The 16,259-nt window shown below is 39.8% G+C and overlaps 1 protein-coding gene across 8 annotated transcripts in view; it reads right to left on the minus strand.

The window, feature by feature from the left end:
* The window catches only part of NR6A1 (nuclear receptor subfamily 6 group A member 1), a 255,466-nt gene that overhangs the window by 190,848 nt on the left and 48,359 nt on the right, over positions 1 to 16,259 (minus strand). For 3 of the 8 annotated variants that reach the window (XM_055351888.2, XM_055351889.2, XM_055351887.2), the window contains exon 3: positions 11,092 to 11,136. The exons of the other annotated variants lie outside the window; for them this stretch is intronic. In XM_055351888.2, the coding sequence (XP_055207863.1) occupies positions 11,092 to 11,136 (45 nt within the window). The remainder of the gene's footprint in view (positions 1 to 11,091; positions 11,137 to 16,259) is intronic. 8 annotated transcript variants of the gene reach the window in all.

Here is a 16,259-nt window from a genome sequence, read left to right on the forward strand (position 1 = left end):
AGAGGGGGTTTCACCATGTTGTGCAGGATGGTCTCGATCTCCTGACCTCGTGATCCAGCCACCTCAGCCTCCCAAAGTGCTGATATTACAGGCATGAGCCACCTCGCCTGGCCAACAATTTTGTTCTCTTTCCACACTTAGAATGTCATCCCATTGCCTTCAGGCATCCATTGCTTTTGATGAGAAGTCAGCCACAAAGCCTATTGTTTTTCCTTATCTATAATGAATCATTTTTTTTCTCATTGCTTTCAAGATTTTCTCCTCGTCCTTATCTTTCCACATTTTGACTCTGATGTGTGTTTATCATACTTGGCATTTATTAGGCTTCTTAAATCTGTAGATTAATGTTTATCGTCGGATTCAGAAAGTTTTTGCCATTATTTCTTCTAATATTTTCCTGCCCCTTTCTCTCATTCTTCTCCTCCCATGAGTCTCATTACATACACACTTGATGTCCCACAGATCTCAGAGGTTCTGTTCCTTTTTCCTCAATCTTTTTTCTCTGTTCTTCATATTGAATATTTTTAATTGATCTATCTACAAGTTCACCAATTCTTTCATCACCTCAAACTGGCTGAGTCCCTACTTTTCATTTTAGTTATACTTTTCAACTCCAGTCCAGTGCTCCCATTTTTATTTTCTTATAATTTCTCTATTGAAATTCTCTATGTACTAGATCACTGTCATCACACTTCCTCTTTTAATTCTTTAAAAGTTGTTCCCTTTATTTCTCTGGAATATCTGTAATAGTTGCATTGAAGTCTTATGTGTGCTAGGTCCAACATTTAGGATCACTCAGAGACAGTTTCTACTGTTTTTTTTTTCTTTCCTTAGTATGGGTCAAATTTTGTTTCTCTACATGTCTTTTAATTTTTGTTGTGATACTAAACATTTAAAACAATGTGCTTTTGGCAACTCTGGATTCTGACTTTTCCCCCACTAAGGTTGGTGGTGATGATGAGTTGTTTTTTGTTTGTTTGTTTACTAACTTTCCTGCACTAAACCACGAAGTCTGTCTCCTCTGCAATGTGTAGTTTCTGATGGCTCCGGTTTTTCCCCCTACCTTTTTATTTTGAAGCCTGACTTGCAGGAGATACCTCTCTAACTGTATAGCTTCCTACTCCATTAAAGATTAGTCAGAGAAGGTAATCAACCACCTTGAGCTCTTTCACTACCTGCTGATGCAACTATGGTCAGGATAAGGGGAGCACACTCACACTTCAGGCCTTCACATCTGTTCCAGTTACTTTTTGCTTGGCTTTCCCACACATCTTTGCATTGGTCTGGGATGTGTGGTGGTCTGGGCTCACACAGGTGTCTGATGTGCATAAATACTCCAACCCAGGATATTCAGAGAGCTTATCAAGCCCCTTGAAACTGTCTCACCTACCAGACCTCCTTGTTAAAGCCCTGGCTAGTCTACTGGCCCACTGTTTATCCTAAACAGAACTGCAACCTCAGAGTAGCAGATTTGCTGGCCCTGTTTCACTTGCCACAAAGATCATCAAATTTAACTGACAACATTCCAAATCAAGAAAGCTCCCTCCTGCAGCAGTCATAAAGCTACTGGTTTTCACGGCCCGCCCCACCCTGGTTGAACTACTGCACTGTCAGGGCTGGGAGAAATAGGAACAGGCCCAGGCAACACGACAAAACTCCTGCTGTTCTTATCCCAAGTACAGTGGTTTTCATGAATAAATGCTTCTCAATTTGTTTTAAGCCTTTGCTGTTTTTGAAAATTTGGGGAGAGAGAATTTGTTGACCACCTCATTCACTCATGCCAGATATAAATGTCTTCGGCACCCAAACTGCTTAAATACAACTTAATCTCAAAATTTCACTTAGGAGGGAAAACTTCCAGAGCAAGGCAGAGGTATAAACTCATCTTGGGATTATGGAATCATTTTCAGTTCCAGAAAGCAACAGCCCAAAACTGTTAAGAGTTATTTTCAGTTCTCTCTTCCCAAAAGCCATAACTACTGGAGTCTTTAGTGCCTTCCATGTGTATATATAAGCTGGACAAGCCCCAGGGCCAATGATGACTAGGGCAAAAGTACACAATCTCAGACTTTGTCACCAGTTAGGTACTCAAATAGGTCCCAGGCAAAGTAGTACACTGAGTGTTACAGCTGGCCTTGGTCACTATGATTAAGCCCATCAGCATGCCTTGATGGCTATCATGGGTCCCTTTCCCACTGGCCCAGGTCTTAACTCTCAGCCCATCTGGTCATTAGCATTCCAAGACCAAGAGCTCTGGGTCTTAAAGCTTATACCCACAGCCAGTAACTGCGTGACCTGAATATATCTCTCTTCTACTTGCCAAATGTCAAGCATCAATTAATACCTGGATTCTCACTGCATTTATCAGATCCCCATCCTCTCTCATCTCAGGCCCAGCAAATAATTGCTAATTAATCCATTAATCTATGCCCCTGAATTTTCCCTGTCTGCTCATTGTCCTGGCTCAAATACCAGATTCCATAGTCAGTTTCCAGAATCTCCATCCTGCCTATTTCCTGACTGAAGTAATCATGTCAGATAATTTCTCTGTTCTATTTATATTCTCCTTAGAATACTTCTACAGCTTCTACTGAATAGTCAATTTACCATAGCTCCTGAAAGGACAAATGGACCCTGATCCAATCTGGGCTTATACTCTTTCCTAAGTGTTTACAATTTGAACACAAATACTTTAGTCTGTGTCAAGCATGGGTGCTAGAAGGCTATGTGACATGCCAGGGGAGGGGAGGGGCAGCCATTTTCCATCATGGACACAGAAGCGAGGAATACCAGTCTAAAGAAGTTATCAACCAGAGGCACTAGAAAAAGCAGAAATGAGACTCCACATAGCCACAGAGAGACGGAAAAGAAATCCTGGCCTTGGTTCTTCATGAAATTCAATTCCATGCTCTGCCATTGAGCCCCAAGAGAAAACAAGTACTTTTGCACCAGGTGGGTTGGCTCACACCTGTAATCTCAGCACTTTGGGAGGCCAAGGCGGGCAGATCACTTGAGGTCAGGAGTTTGAGACCAGCCTGACCAACACGGTGAAACCCTGTCTCTACTAAAAATACAAAAAATTAGCTGGGAAAGGTGGCAGGCACCTATAACCCCAGCTACTCGGGAGGCTGAGGCAGGAGAATCGCTTGAACCTTGCCCGAACCCAGGAGGCAGAGGTTGCAGTGAGCCAAGATCATGCCACTGCACTCCAGCCTGAGCAACAAAGTGAGATTCCATCTCGAAAAAAAAAAAAAAGAAACCCAGTACTTTCTAACAATGTCCCTATTTTAAACTAGCTTGAGAGTGTTTCTGTTCCTTGCCACTGAACTACTCCAGAGAAAAAAGAATCACTCAATCCCATAATTAATATCATTTTGATGAAAATGGAAAATGATGTTTAGGGCTTGGTTTTTTACTGCATCTTAGTTATGCTGGACAACTGAGGGGCCAAATGATCAGACACAAAACAAGTCAACAAAAGTCTCCGCACAAAATCATTACATGAAGGACTTTATTTCCTTCTCGATTACATAGAACTTCTCCATTCAACGTAACAGAAAAACAATTCCTAAAAAAAATCATTTGGTTATTAAAAGTTACAAATAATAATTCTGTCAACAGAACTGACCACATGTAGTAATCCTACCAACTGTATCAGAACTATTATAAACACCTGTGAATACACAATGAAACACACACACACATACACACACAATATTGAGGTTTTGCTTTAAGTCACAGAAAAAACACCCCCTTTCTATTTCACACTTAGCATCAAAGGTTCATTGCAATGAGCCTCAGCCTGAAGCTATTTTTCTACCTTATCCTCCTCCTTCCCAACCTCTTAGCCCCATGATTCTCAAGGTATAAAGGATCTTCCTGGTGAATTAATCCAACATTCATCCATCTTATGAGTGACTGGTGTTCAGTTTATTTCTGCCTATGATTAAAAGCTACATGCAAGTAACTTGTTAAGTGACTATTAATACAATTCAATGTTTATAAACTAACGAGACTCTAGTATTCTACTAAGCCTAGTTGCCAAAAATGGGTGGAAAAGTTGCAAAGATCCTTCCGCAATTGCACACGTAAGATCAGCTGGAAATCTTACAGTTCTCAGAAGAACTCCATTATCACTGTTGAGGAAATGAGTGGTAGTTTTCAACTGCTGCTATTTTTGCTTTACTCTTCAATTACAGTTCATTCAGCATCATCATTTTCAAGTTAGTTTGATACATGTGGTGTATAATGATAGGTATTACATTAACAGTATCCTTATTTTGAAATTTTCCAGTAATTAAATCTTGACATGCATATGTCATGTTTCAAATATGAACCATACCCAATTGTTAAAGCACATCTATCATCCTTACTCCAAGCCTATTTGTACATAATAGTCCACTGCCAATGAATAATTATGAACCGGAAAGCAGGAACATGCAAGTTAAGTAGATTTTTACATGCCTAAGTCAGCTAAGGTTTAAAAAAAAAAAAAAAAAAAAAAAAAAGCTGGCATCTTTGCCATAAGCAAGCAATCTATTCTAGCCTGCCAGGTCACACCATTTACACCCTAGTGGTCTTCCCCAAACATTATCTTAATTTTCACAGCCCTATAAATTCTATCCACCACTTCATGGAATCTCACACCCCCTTAACTGATCTTCTTCCTTCACCACTGCCTTAAACAATTCCTTGCCAAAGAAAATCTGTTCTCCTATTTCCATTTAAAAAAAAAAAAAAAAGCCACATCTTAGACAACCTTCATAAACACTCCTTTATCCAGGCCCAAGGAATGGAGTGTCAGACCCAAAAACGGCGAGGAGCCATTAATGCCTCTCCCTGAAATCTCTCTGCAAGTAGATTTCTTCTTTTTATCATTAATAAAGTAGGTTTCAGGCACATCCTTCTCACCCCATCCCCAAACTCAGATCCCCTTGCATTAAGGGTCTACTCTATTACTTTAACCTTCTGTCCCTATTACCTCCTACTGCCAATATTCAAAGAAAAGTTACCACTGGATACCCACTGAGTAAGTCAAGATTTTCAAGCTTGAGAGGCAAGAGAAGTGAGACAGGAAAATGAATTCCCATGTGACTTTATTGTTAAGATACAGAGTCTCACTATGCTGCCCAGGCTGGTCTTGAACTCTGCAGCTCAAAAAATCCTCTTGCCTCAGCCTCCTGAGGAGCTGGGACTATAGGCCCCATATATTTTTAGAGTTTTTGTACATGCTCTTAGAATGACCTAAGGGTATACAACTCCCTTCTCCAAGATTTTGAAGCCTAGCTGTACCAGAAAATCTTGTTCCGAGTTTTGCAAGCACAGGTTTTCTATTTTTCAGTCTGAGTGCTCTTCCCTCTTTGGTTAGGGCCTGTTGCCACCTAATGGACAAAACTGGCATACCCACCAATACATTAACACAGGTTCTCACCTCTGTGCTTCCAGAATAGACCACTAGATGGGGACTTAAAAACTGAAGGAGGAGGAGAGAGCGCTTACGCCCATCTAGAAAGCCTATTAGTTGGTTTATGACTACACGAAAAATTAAACTAATGCAGATTCAACAAATAAAAGGGAATATGCCCAAAATGAGAAATTAAGGAAAAATAAAAGCCTTCTGGAGGCTGGGTGTAATGGCTCACACCTGTAATCCCAGCACTTTGGGAGGCCGAGGCAAGGGGACCACTTGAGGCCAGGAGCTGGAGACTGGCCTGGTCAACAGGGCGAAACCCCTTCTCTACTAAAAATACAAAAATTAGCCAGGTAGGTGACACACGCCTGTAGTCCCAGCTACTCAGGAGGCTAAGGCACAAGAATCGCCTGAACCTGGGAGGTGAAGGATGCAGTGAGCCAAGATCATGCCACTGCACTCCAGCCTGGGCGACAGAACAAGACCCTGTCTCAAAAAAAAAAAAAAAAAAAAAAAAAGTCTTTTGAAGGCAGTATGGCACCAAGATTAAAGCATAGGTTTTGGCTCTTCTACACATAATCACAAAAATCCATTAACAAAATATTACCAAGTTGAATTCAGCAACACTGGAAAATTATAATACATCACTGACCACATGAGGTCTATTTCAGGATTAAAAGGCTACCTTGAGTTTCAAAATTCAATCAGTGTAATTCACCATATTAAGTCTAAACAATCTAGATGGAGAATTGGTATGAAAATGTAACTGATTTACAGATTAGTAATTAATTATTAATCTGAAAACAACACCACTCATGATAAAAAAAACTCTTAGCAAACTAGGAACAGCATTTTCTCAAGTTGATAAAGGGCATCTACAAAAACCCTATAGCTTCCTGATTTCAAAATTTACTACAAAGCTACAGTAATCAAAACAGTCTGGTATTAACATAATGACAGACATAGACCAATGGAATAAAATAGGGAGCCCAGTACTAAACCCTCATATATATGGTCAAACAATTTCTGTCAAGGTTACCAAGACCACTCAATGGAGAAAGAATAGTCACATGGTACTGATAAAATAATATCCACATGAGAAAAAAATGAAGCTGGCCTTTACCTTTATACCATACACAAAAATTAACTCAAAATGGATCAAAGACTTAAACATAAGCCCTAAACTATAAAACTTTTAGAAAAAAAAAAACAGGAGATAACTTCATGACACTGGGTTTGGCAATGGTTTATTGGATATGATACAAAAAGCATAGGCAACAAAAGAAAAAACTGCTCGATAACATGAAAATGTAAAACTTTTGTGCATCGATGGACACAACGGAATGAAAAAGCAACCTGCAGAATGGATGAAAATATTTGCAAATCATGTATCTGTTAAGAGATTAATATACAGAACACTGAAAGAACTCGTATAACTGAAACAAAAACCCATAAAGAATCCAATTAAATAGGCAAAAGACCTCAATAAACATTTCTCCAAAGAAGACACACAAATGGTCAATAAGCACATGAAAAGATGCTCAATATCACTAATCATTAGGGAAATGCAAATCAAAGCCACAATGAGATATTGTCTCACAACCATTAGGAGAGCTACTATCAAAAACACAGTAAATAAGTGTTGGTGAGGATGTGGAGAAATTGGAACCCTAGAGCACTGCTGATGAGAACGTAAAGTGGTGCGGCAGCTATGGAAAACAGTATGGTGATTCCTGAAAAATTAAAAACAGAATTACCACAGGGTCCAGCAATTCCACTTCCGGGTATACACCCCAAAGAACTGAAAGTAGGGACTTGAAGAGAGACACCCATGTATACTCATGTTTACAGCAGCATTATTCACAATAACCAAATGGTGAAAGCAACCCAAGTGTCCATCAATAGGTGAATGGATCAACAAAATGTGGTATATACATACAATGGAATCTTATTCAGCCTCAAAAATGAAGGAAATTCTAACACTATACAACATAGATAAACTTTAGGCACATTATGCTAAGGGAAATAAGCCAGTTACAAAAGGACAAAACTGTATGATTCCACTTAAATGAGGTACCTAGAGTAGACAAATTCATAGAGACAAAAAGTAGAATGGTGGTTACCAGGAGCAGGAGAGAATGGTTATTGTTAATGGGTACAGAGCTTCAGTTTTGCAATATGAGAAGAGTTATGTGGATGGATGCTGGTGATAGCTGCACAACCAGTGTGAATGTACTTAATGCCACTGATCAGCACATTTAAATATGGTTTAGATGGTAAATGTTACGTCATGTATATTTTACCACAACTCTACAAAATAAAAGAAAGCCCAATAGAGGTGTCATCATACTTGATACTGAAATTGAACTCCTTCCCCCTAAGATTAAGAACAAGGTGAGATCATCATTCTCACCATTTCTATCTATCATTGTACTGGAAATCTTAGCCAGTGCAATAAGAAAAATAAATAAGTCATAAACATCAAAAAGGAAGAAGTAAACTCTCTTTATTCACAGATGTACACATAAAAAGTCCCAAGAAATTTATTTTTTAAAGTTACTAGAACTAACAAATTTAACAATGTCACAAGATACAAATACATAAAAATCAACTGCATTTATATATACTAGCAACAATTGGAAAATAAAATTTAAAAATAATATCATTTACTATAACATTAAAAAACAAAATACTTAAGGATAAAGATGTATAAGATCTCAACACTAAACTTTTTAAAACACTAACAAGAAAAAAGAAAGATGACCTAAATAAGGAGAAAGATACACTGACTTCGTGGATTAGAAGACTCAACATTGGCTGGGCACGGTGACTCATACCTGTGATCCCAGCACTTTCGGAGGCCGAGGTGGGCAGATCACAAGGTCAAGAGATCGACACCATCCTGACCAACATGGTAAAACCCCATCACTACTAAAAATACAAAAATTAGCTTGCCATGGTGGCGCACACCTGTAGTCCCAGCTACTCGGGAGGCTGAGGCAGGAGAATCGCTTGAACCCGGGAGGCAGAGGTTGCAGTGAGCCGAGACCATGCCACTGCATTCCAGCCTGGTGACAGAGTGAGTGAGACTCCGTCTCAGGAAAAAAAAAGAAAAGAAGACTCAAGACTCAATATTATTGACTGGGTATGGTGGCTCACACCTGTAAACTCAGTGCTTTGGGAGGCTGAGGTGAGAGGGTAGCTTGTGGCCCTAAGTTTAAGACCAGCCTGGACAACATAGTGAGACCCCGTCTCTACAAATATATATATATATTTTTAGAAAATTGGCCAGGTGTAGCAGTGAGTACCTGTAGTCCCAGCTACTCTGGAGGCTAGGCCAAGAGAATCCCTTGAGACCAGGAGTTTGAGGCTGCAGTGAGCTATGGATTGCACTACTGTACTCCAGCCTCAGTAACAGAGTGAGACCTAGTCTCTAAAAAACAAAATAAAATTTTAAAAAATTTAAAAGCAACCCAATATTATTAAGTTGACCACTCTTCCCAAATGGACAGAGTCAATACAATTCAATCAAAATCTCAGCAAGTTTTGTTAAAAAAAGAAAAAAAGAAAGTGGATATGCTAATTCTGAAATTTATATGGAAGTGGGGGGGGGGGGGAAACACTACAATAGCCAAATAATCAAAACAACTTTGAAAAAGAAGGATGGAGTTGCAGGACTACTTCTATCTGATTTCAAGATCTGTTATAAAGTTATAGTAATCAAGACACTATGGTATTGGTAAAAAGATTAATAGAAGAGAATATAGGGTCTATAAATAGACTCACAATTATTTTTCAGCAAGAGCATCAAAATATTCAACAGCTAGGTGCAATGGCTCATGCCTAAAATCCCAACACTTTGGGAGGCCAAGGCAGGAGGATTACTTGAGGCCAGGAGTTTGAGACCAGCCTGACCAACACAGTGAAACCCTGTCTCTACCAAAAATTTAAAAATTAGCCTGGCATGGTGGTTGTGCACCTGTGGTCCCAGCTACTTGGGAGGCTGAGGCAGGAGGATTGCTTGGGCCCCAGGAAGAGGAGGCTGCAGTGGGCCATGGTCATGCTACTGTACTCCAGCCTGGGCAGCAGAGTGAGGCCCTGTCTCAAAAAAATAAAATGTAATGAAAAAAGCCTTTTCAACAAATGGTGCCAAACAAATGAATATTCATATTAAAAAGACTTTCATTCCTACCTCATAATACAGAAAAAACAAATGTGAGATCCATTATAGACATAGATGTAAAAGCTAAAATAATACTGTTTCTAGTAGAAAACATAGCATATCTCTGCAATCTCAGGTTAGGCCAAGATTTGTAGAGACGGCACAGAAAATGTTAATCATAAATTAATAAATTGGACTTCATAAAAATTTTAAAGTTCTGTTCCTCACAAAACATGTTAAAAAGTAAAAAGGAGCCACAGACTAGGAGAAAATATTTACAACACATATCTGACGGACTTATATGTTATATGTAGAATAACAAACACCCACCACTCGACAGTTGAACAAAACACATGAATTTCTTTTTTATTTATTTATGTTTTTTGAGACCAAGTCCCGTTCTGTCATCCAGGCTGCAGTGCAGTGGTGCAATCTTGGCTCACTGCAACCTCCACCTTTCAGGTTCAAGTAATTCTTGTGCCACAGCCTCCTGAGTAGCTGGGATTACAGGCAGGCACCACCATACCCAGCTAATTTTTGTATTTTTAGTAGAGACGGGGTTTCGCCATGTTGCCTTGCCCACACTGGTCTCGAACTCCTGGGCTCAAGCAATCCACCTGCCTTGGCCTCTCCAAGTGCTGGTATTACAGGCGTGAGCCACTGCACTCAGCCACATGAATTTACCAAAAGATTTGAACACTTTTAAGAGATGACACATGAATGACCAATAAGTACATGAAAACGTGACCAATATTATTAGTCATCAAGAAATGCAAGTTTAAACCACATCAATCCTATTACAATGCTCACTAGAGTGACTAAAATTTTAAAAACTAGCAATAACAAATGCTTGCAAAGATGTGGAACTGAAACTCATATACTACTGGAACTAAGATGTATGAACATTTGGGAAATCTGTTTGGAAATTTCATAAAAAGTTTAACATATACCATATCACCCAGTAATTCCTAGATGTATGACTAAGAGAAATAAAAACACAGGTCCATAAAAACCTTATACAAGAAATTTTATAGCTGCTTTATTCATAATAACCAAAAATTAGAAGCAGCCCAGGTATCAACAGGTAAATAAACTATGGTACGGTCAAAGGAATCCTCCTCAACAATAAAAAGAAATGAACTACTAACACCAGCAACACATAGATGAGTCTCAAACATCATGCTGAAACAAGCACGAAAGAGCACATATTGTATGACTGTATATACGTGACATTTTAGAAAACAGGCAAAACTAATCTATCATGATGGAAACCAGAAGTTATTGCTTTTTGGGGTAGAGTAGTGGGATGGACTGGGAAAAGTAAAACGGAATTTTCTGAAGGGATGGAAATGTTCTGTATCTTGATAGAATGTGGATTACTAGGGTGCACACATTTATAAAAATGCTTAACCTTAACACTTTAGATCTATGCGTTTCATTGCATGTAAGTCATGCCTCAATTTTAAAAAGATAAGGACGTGGGCTTTGGGATCACACAGGGTTCATCTCTGCCACTTACCAGCTGTGTGACCTTGGCCAAGTGTTAAACTGTCAGTTTCCTCATCTGTAAAATGGGGGAGAACAAGAGTTGAGAATAACCTTGTAGAGCTGCCAGGAAGTGTAAATGAGATAAATGTTTTAAAGTCATTAACATACAGTAAATGCTCATCAAATATTAACAAAAAGAAATTAGAAACCTTTTGTCTTGTATTTCCACAAAAGAGAAACATGCAGGACTAGAGCAGCTAACTGCTGGGCAATTCATGTATATTATCTCGTTTATTTTTTAAAACAACATTTAACAAGAATTAACTACTGTTTCAAAGATGAACAAACTGAGCTTCACACGTTGCCTATGCTACTCAGCAAGAAAGCAGGAAGGCCAGGATGCTAACTTTCACTCATGTTTTTTCCACTGTACCATGCACCCATGCATTTCATCAGGGTTGCTTTCAGCAGGTATCCCTGCAACTGTCAGCATAGCCCAATTTATCTGAGAAGCTCCCTCCATTATCAACAGTGCTGGCTCGAGCCTCAAGCCTGACACTGAAAAGGAGGTAAATTCTGATGGCTTTACTAGTGAATGGAAGCAAGGTTGCAAGTAGAAGCCTGAAAATGCTGTAGAAGTCTTTTACTTTATTCTCAGACTTCAAAGATGGTTCCTGCTACTTGAGGACTCTGATTCCCCCTTCCTTAGAACAATTTCAAGATAAGAGAATTCTGAATGTAAAATCTATGCTTTAAGTGGAAGCTAGAACCTATTGGCTCAATTTGGCAGAATAGCCATGGAAATCTGGCAGCTAAAATGAGAGAGAATTTTTTAAATGCATGTCTTTTTTCTTAATAATGTGATGTTCTTAAAAACAGAAAACTCAGAGATAATGAAAGATACCCTGCAATCTCATTTTCCCAAAAACACCACTATTAAAATTGTATCACCTTCCAGACTAAAAATTTGCCTTCTCCTTAAGTCTACAGCATCCTACTGCATGAATAACCACAATCCATTTATCGAGTCCCCTATTAAACTTAAATTGTTACCTTCTTTTTTTTTTTTTTTTTTTTTTTAAAGACAGGGTCTCGTTCTGCTGCCCAGGCTGGAGTACAGTGGCGCGATCTTGGCTCACTGCAGCCTCCACCTCCTGGGCTCAAGCGATCCTCCCACCTCAGCATCCCCAGTAGCTGGGATGACAGGCATATACCAGCACGCCTGGTTATCCAATTTTTTTGACTATTATAAATGCTAAAAGAAGCATCTGTAAACATACATTTTTCATAACTGTCAAGTATTTAGGATAAATTCCTAGACGTATTAATTGTTCAATCTAAGTTTTCTTTTGTGGCGGGGAGGGTGGAGACAGGGTCTCACTCTGTTGCCCAGGCTGGAGTGCAGTGGTGCGATCACAACTCACTGTAGCCTCGACCTCCCAGGACCAAGTGATCCTCCCAAGTAGCTGGGACTACAGACATGTGCCGCCACACCCAGCTAATTTTTGTATATTTTGTAGAGATGAGGTTTTGCCATGTTGCCCAGGCTGGTCTCAAACACCTGAGCTCAAGGGATCCACAAAGTGCTGGGATGACAGGAGTGAGCTACCTCGCCTGGCCTGTAATTTTAAATTTTATATTTTTAAATTTTAAACTGCCAAGTCTGAAAAATTAACCTGCACATTATCAGCTTTAATAGATATCAGATTACATTTTTAAGAGTTCCCATTTTCCCACACTCTCATCATCCCTGAAAATTATTTAATGTAGGAGCTGAAAACTCAAATGCCTACAGAAGACTAGCAGGAAACATAAACGGGTAAAGGAGGCCACCAAGGTTCTGTGAAAACCTAAGAGTATATGCTCATTTAAAGAAGGCAGCAGGCTGAGCACAGTGGCTCACACCTGTAATCTCAGCACTCTGGGAAGCCGAGGTGCGTGGACTGCTTGAGTCCAGGAGTTGGAAACCAGCCTGAGCAACCTGGTGAAACCCCACCTCTACAAAAAAACACAAAGATTAGCCCACTGCGGTAATGCGCGCCTATAGTCCCAGCTACTCGGGAGACTGAGGTGAGAAGAACTGCTTGAGCCCAGGAGGTCGAGGCTGCAGTGAGCCATGATCGCACCATTGCACTCCAGCCTGGGTGACAAAAGACCGTGTGTCCAGTCCATATAAAGAAGGCAGCCACTACTCTGTTCCAGCCCAGAGATGCCATATAAAAATCTGAGCTCAATGTTAGATATTACAATTTATCAAGAAAGCCAGAAATCCAAAGTTTTTTGAAACTCTTGAACGTTTTTGGGTTTTTGTGAAATGCAATTTTGCTCGTCACCCAGGCTAGAGTACAATGACGCAATCTCGGCTCACTGCGGCCTCCACCTCCAGGGTGGAGCAATTCTCCTGCCTCCATCAGCCTCCCAAGTAGCCGGGATTACAAGCACGCACCACCACGCCCAAGTAATTTTGTATTTTTAGTGGAGACGGGGTTTCACCATGTTGGCCAGGCTGGTCTCGAACTCCTGACCTCAGGTGATCCACCCACCTCAGCCTCCCAAAGTGCTGGGATTACAGGCACGAGCCACCACGCCCGGCCATCTTGAACATTTTAAATGTTGACAACTAACATGATTTTATTTAAACATCCTGGAAGTCAAACAAAATACATCTATAGGGCAGACTACACTTAGGACATGGAATTTTGTACTAACAGATGAAAAAGATCTTTAACACTGTATTTTCACTTTGAATCTTATTTTGCAGTTTTGATTTTCTTATGCTTACCAACAAAGCACATTCAATTTTGGTTCACAATGACTGTCGGCTCTCTTCAAAGAGAGAAGCTTATCTTTTCTTTCAGATCATATCTATGACAAATACTGGACCAAAATAAAACAAAAACAAAGTAGCTTCAGGTAAAAAGGCAAAGAGTGGTCCCGGGTGACCAAAGAGTACCCAGAAAGGGCCTCAGTTAGAACTGAGTTATTACAGCCTCAGCATGCTTAGAATATGTGAGATATTTAGGAAAAAAAAGTAAATTTGTAAAACTATGTACAACTTTGAAGACAGTGGCTTTAATCTAGGGTATCCCCCCACTACTGATACGTTTGCCTAACACAGAAGGTTTTCTCTTTGGCAAGAGATCAAAAAAGGAAGAGAAGAATTCCCATGTATTCCCTTGTAATCAAGCACTGAATTTAAGCAACCCCTTTCAGCTTTTTTTTAATAAAATAAAACAAATGTTTATTAAAAGTCTTTGTCTCATCTGAAAATGTTACTGCAATATTGCTCCCATGGAAAGAACAACTGCAGAACCTAACTAGCCTCAGAATTTCTTCTCATTCCTTCTTAGTCATTCATTAAAATCTCCAGACTTAGATATTCAAGCAATCCCTTCACCCACCAGAGATAGTGGCAGACATCCAAGACTATCCAAGGACCCAACAACAGCCTTTGAATGCAACTATCTTTTCATCAACTGTAAATAAGTGCTAAACTCTCGGCTCCATAGGGAGTCCCTGCCAAGTCAGTATAAACTCAAATAGGGGCAGAGGTCAAGGGGATGAGAGTTCACCCTAAGCTCTGGATCTCATACCACCCCTACCCTGATCAAAAGAATCCTTATCAGAAGGGAACTCCTCAGCAAAAGACCACATTCAGAAGGCCTGATCTAGCAGCAATGCCACAGAATCAACTGAAGCTTTGGAAGCAGGCACTCGGAACTGTTATGAATGTGACATAGCAAAATCACTAACAGTGTTGTAGAGAAAAAGGGACATAAAGGGAGGAAACAAGGGAGATTCGTGAACTATCTTAAGTTGCTTCAGGAAAGAACTTACTTGAAAAATAGTGGAATAATCCTGAATCTGAGACACAGAAGACAACTCGGGAACCTATTCCACAATGAATCATTCTACTTTGTGTCCAAAACCACCCTAATACACGCAGAAGAGGCCCAGATGACACTTCAAAAATAGTCTTCATTCTTTTACACAAAAACCCTGATTATATATGTTATAAATCATTACACTGCCTTAAAGTCTTCCACCATCAGCATTTGAGATCTGTCACGATCAAGAGAGCTAGAGACAGGATAGAAATTAATTATTTAATAAAGCAGGGGCTCTGAAGTCTCAGATACTTCACTAGGTACTTTGGGGTGAGTCATTTAATCTCTTCAGGCCTCATAGTTCTCATCTGTAAGATGGGGATTGTATCTTTTTAAACAAATCTTATGAATGCTTAATAAAAAATGCATGTGAAACATTCTGTGCATAGTAAATATTAGCTATCCTTACTATTATGTGGTAAAAGCCACATCATATTTTGTGTCTGCCTTCCTGATTAAACCAGAGTCCTTTCTGGGCAAGAACTATGTCTCAGCTTGGCACCCAAAGTAGGGAGGGAGAAAAGAACAATAAGTGCGTTAAATGAACTAGGTATTACCAAGTCAAACTTAAAATCAGATCATTTTATATGCTATAATCCTTCTCACACTTACTGAATATACGCAAAGTGTCTGGCACACAAGGAATACCCAGTAAATGCTAATTTCCTTTTCTTCCTTCATCTGTAACATTCAGTCTTAGGTTCACTCTCTGCAGACATTTGGGCTTATATGAACTACTTTCTAAGACCAAAAATTGTGACACATAGTTTGACAACTAGGAATAAATCCATTAGGACATGTGACAGAATACTGGAATTTTAGGGTATGCTAGCTGAGATGTACACATTTCTCTTTTGTAGCTGGAAGAATCCACAAAAAAATCTCTTTGGGATCCCAAGTCACATGACAGTTGAATGCAAAGCCAGAGCAAGTTCGTGGTGTCAGGCTTTCTTTTTATCTTGCCTATTTTTTATCTTGTTTTTTTCATCTTGCCTGTTCATCCCACCAACACATGTAGAACTCTCCTTGGTGGGCATCTACCAATATGGCAAGATATACCAAAATTTAATTTACTTTTTTTCTGAGACAGGGTCTCACTCCCGACACCCAGGCTAGAATGCAGTGGTGCAATCTCTCGGTTCACTGCAGCCTCAACCTCCAGGGCCTCAGGTGATCCTCCCACCTCAGCTTCCCAAGTAACTGGGACTACAGGTACACGCCTAGAGTCGGGGTTTCATCATGTTGTCCAGGCTGGTCTCAAACTCCTAGGCTCAAAATAATCTGTCCACCTTGGCCTCCCAAAGTGCTAGGA

The sequence above is a fragment of the Gorilla gorilla genome, chromosome 13 (assembly GCF_029281585.2).
Source record: "Gorilla gorilla gorilla isolate KB3781 chromosome 13, NHGRI_mGorGor1-v2.1_pri, whole genome shotgun sequence".
Classification (NCBI taxonomy): Eukaryota; Metazoa; Chordata; class Mammalia; order Primates; family Hominidae; genus Gorilla; species Gorilla gorilla.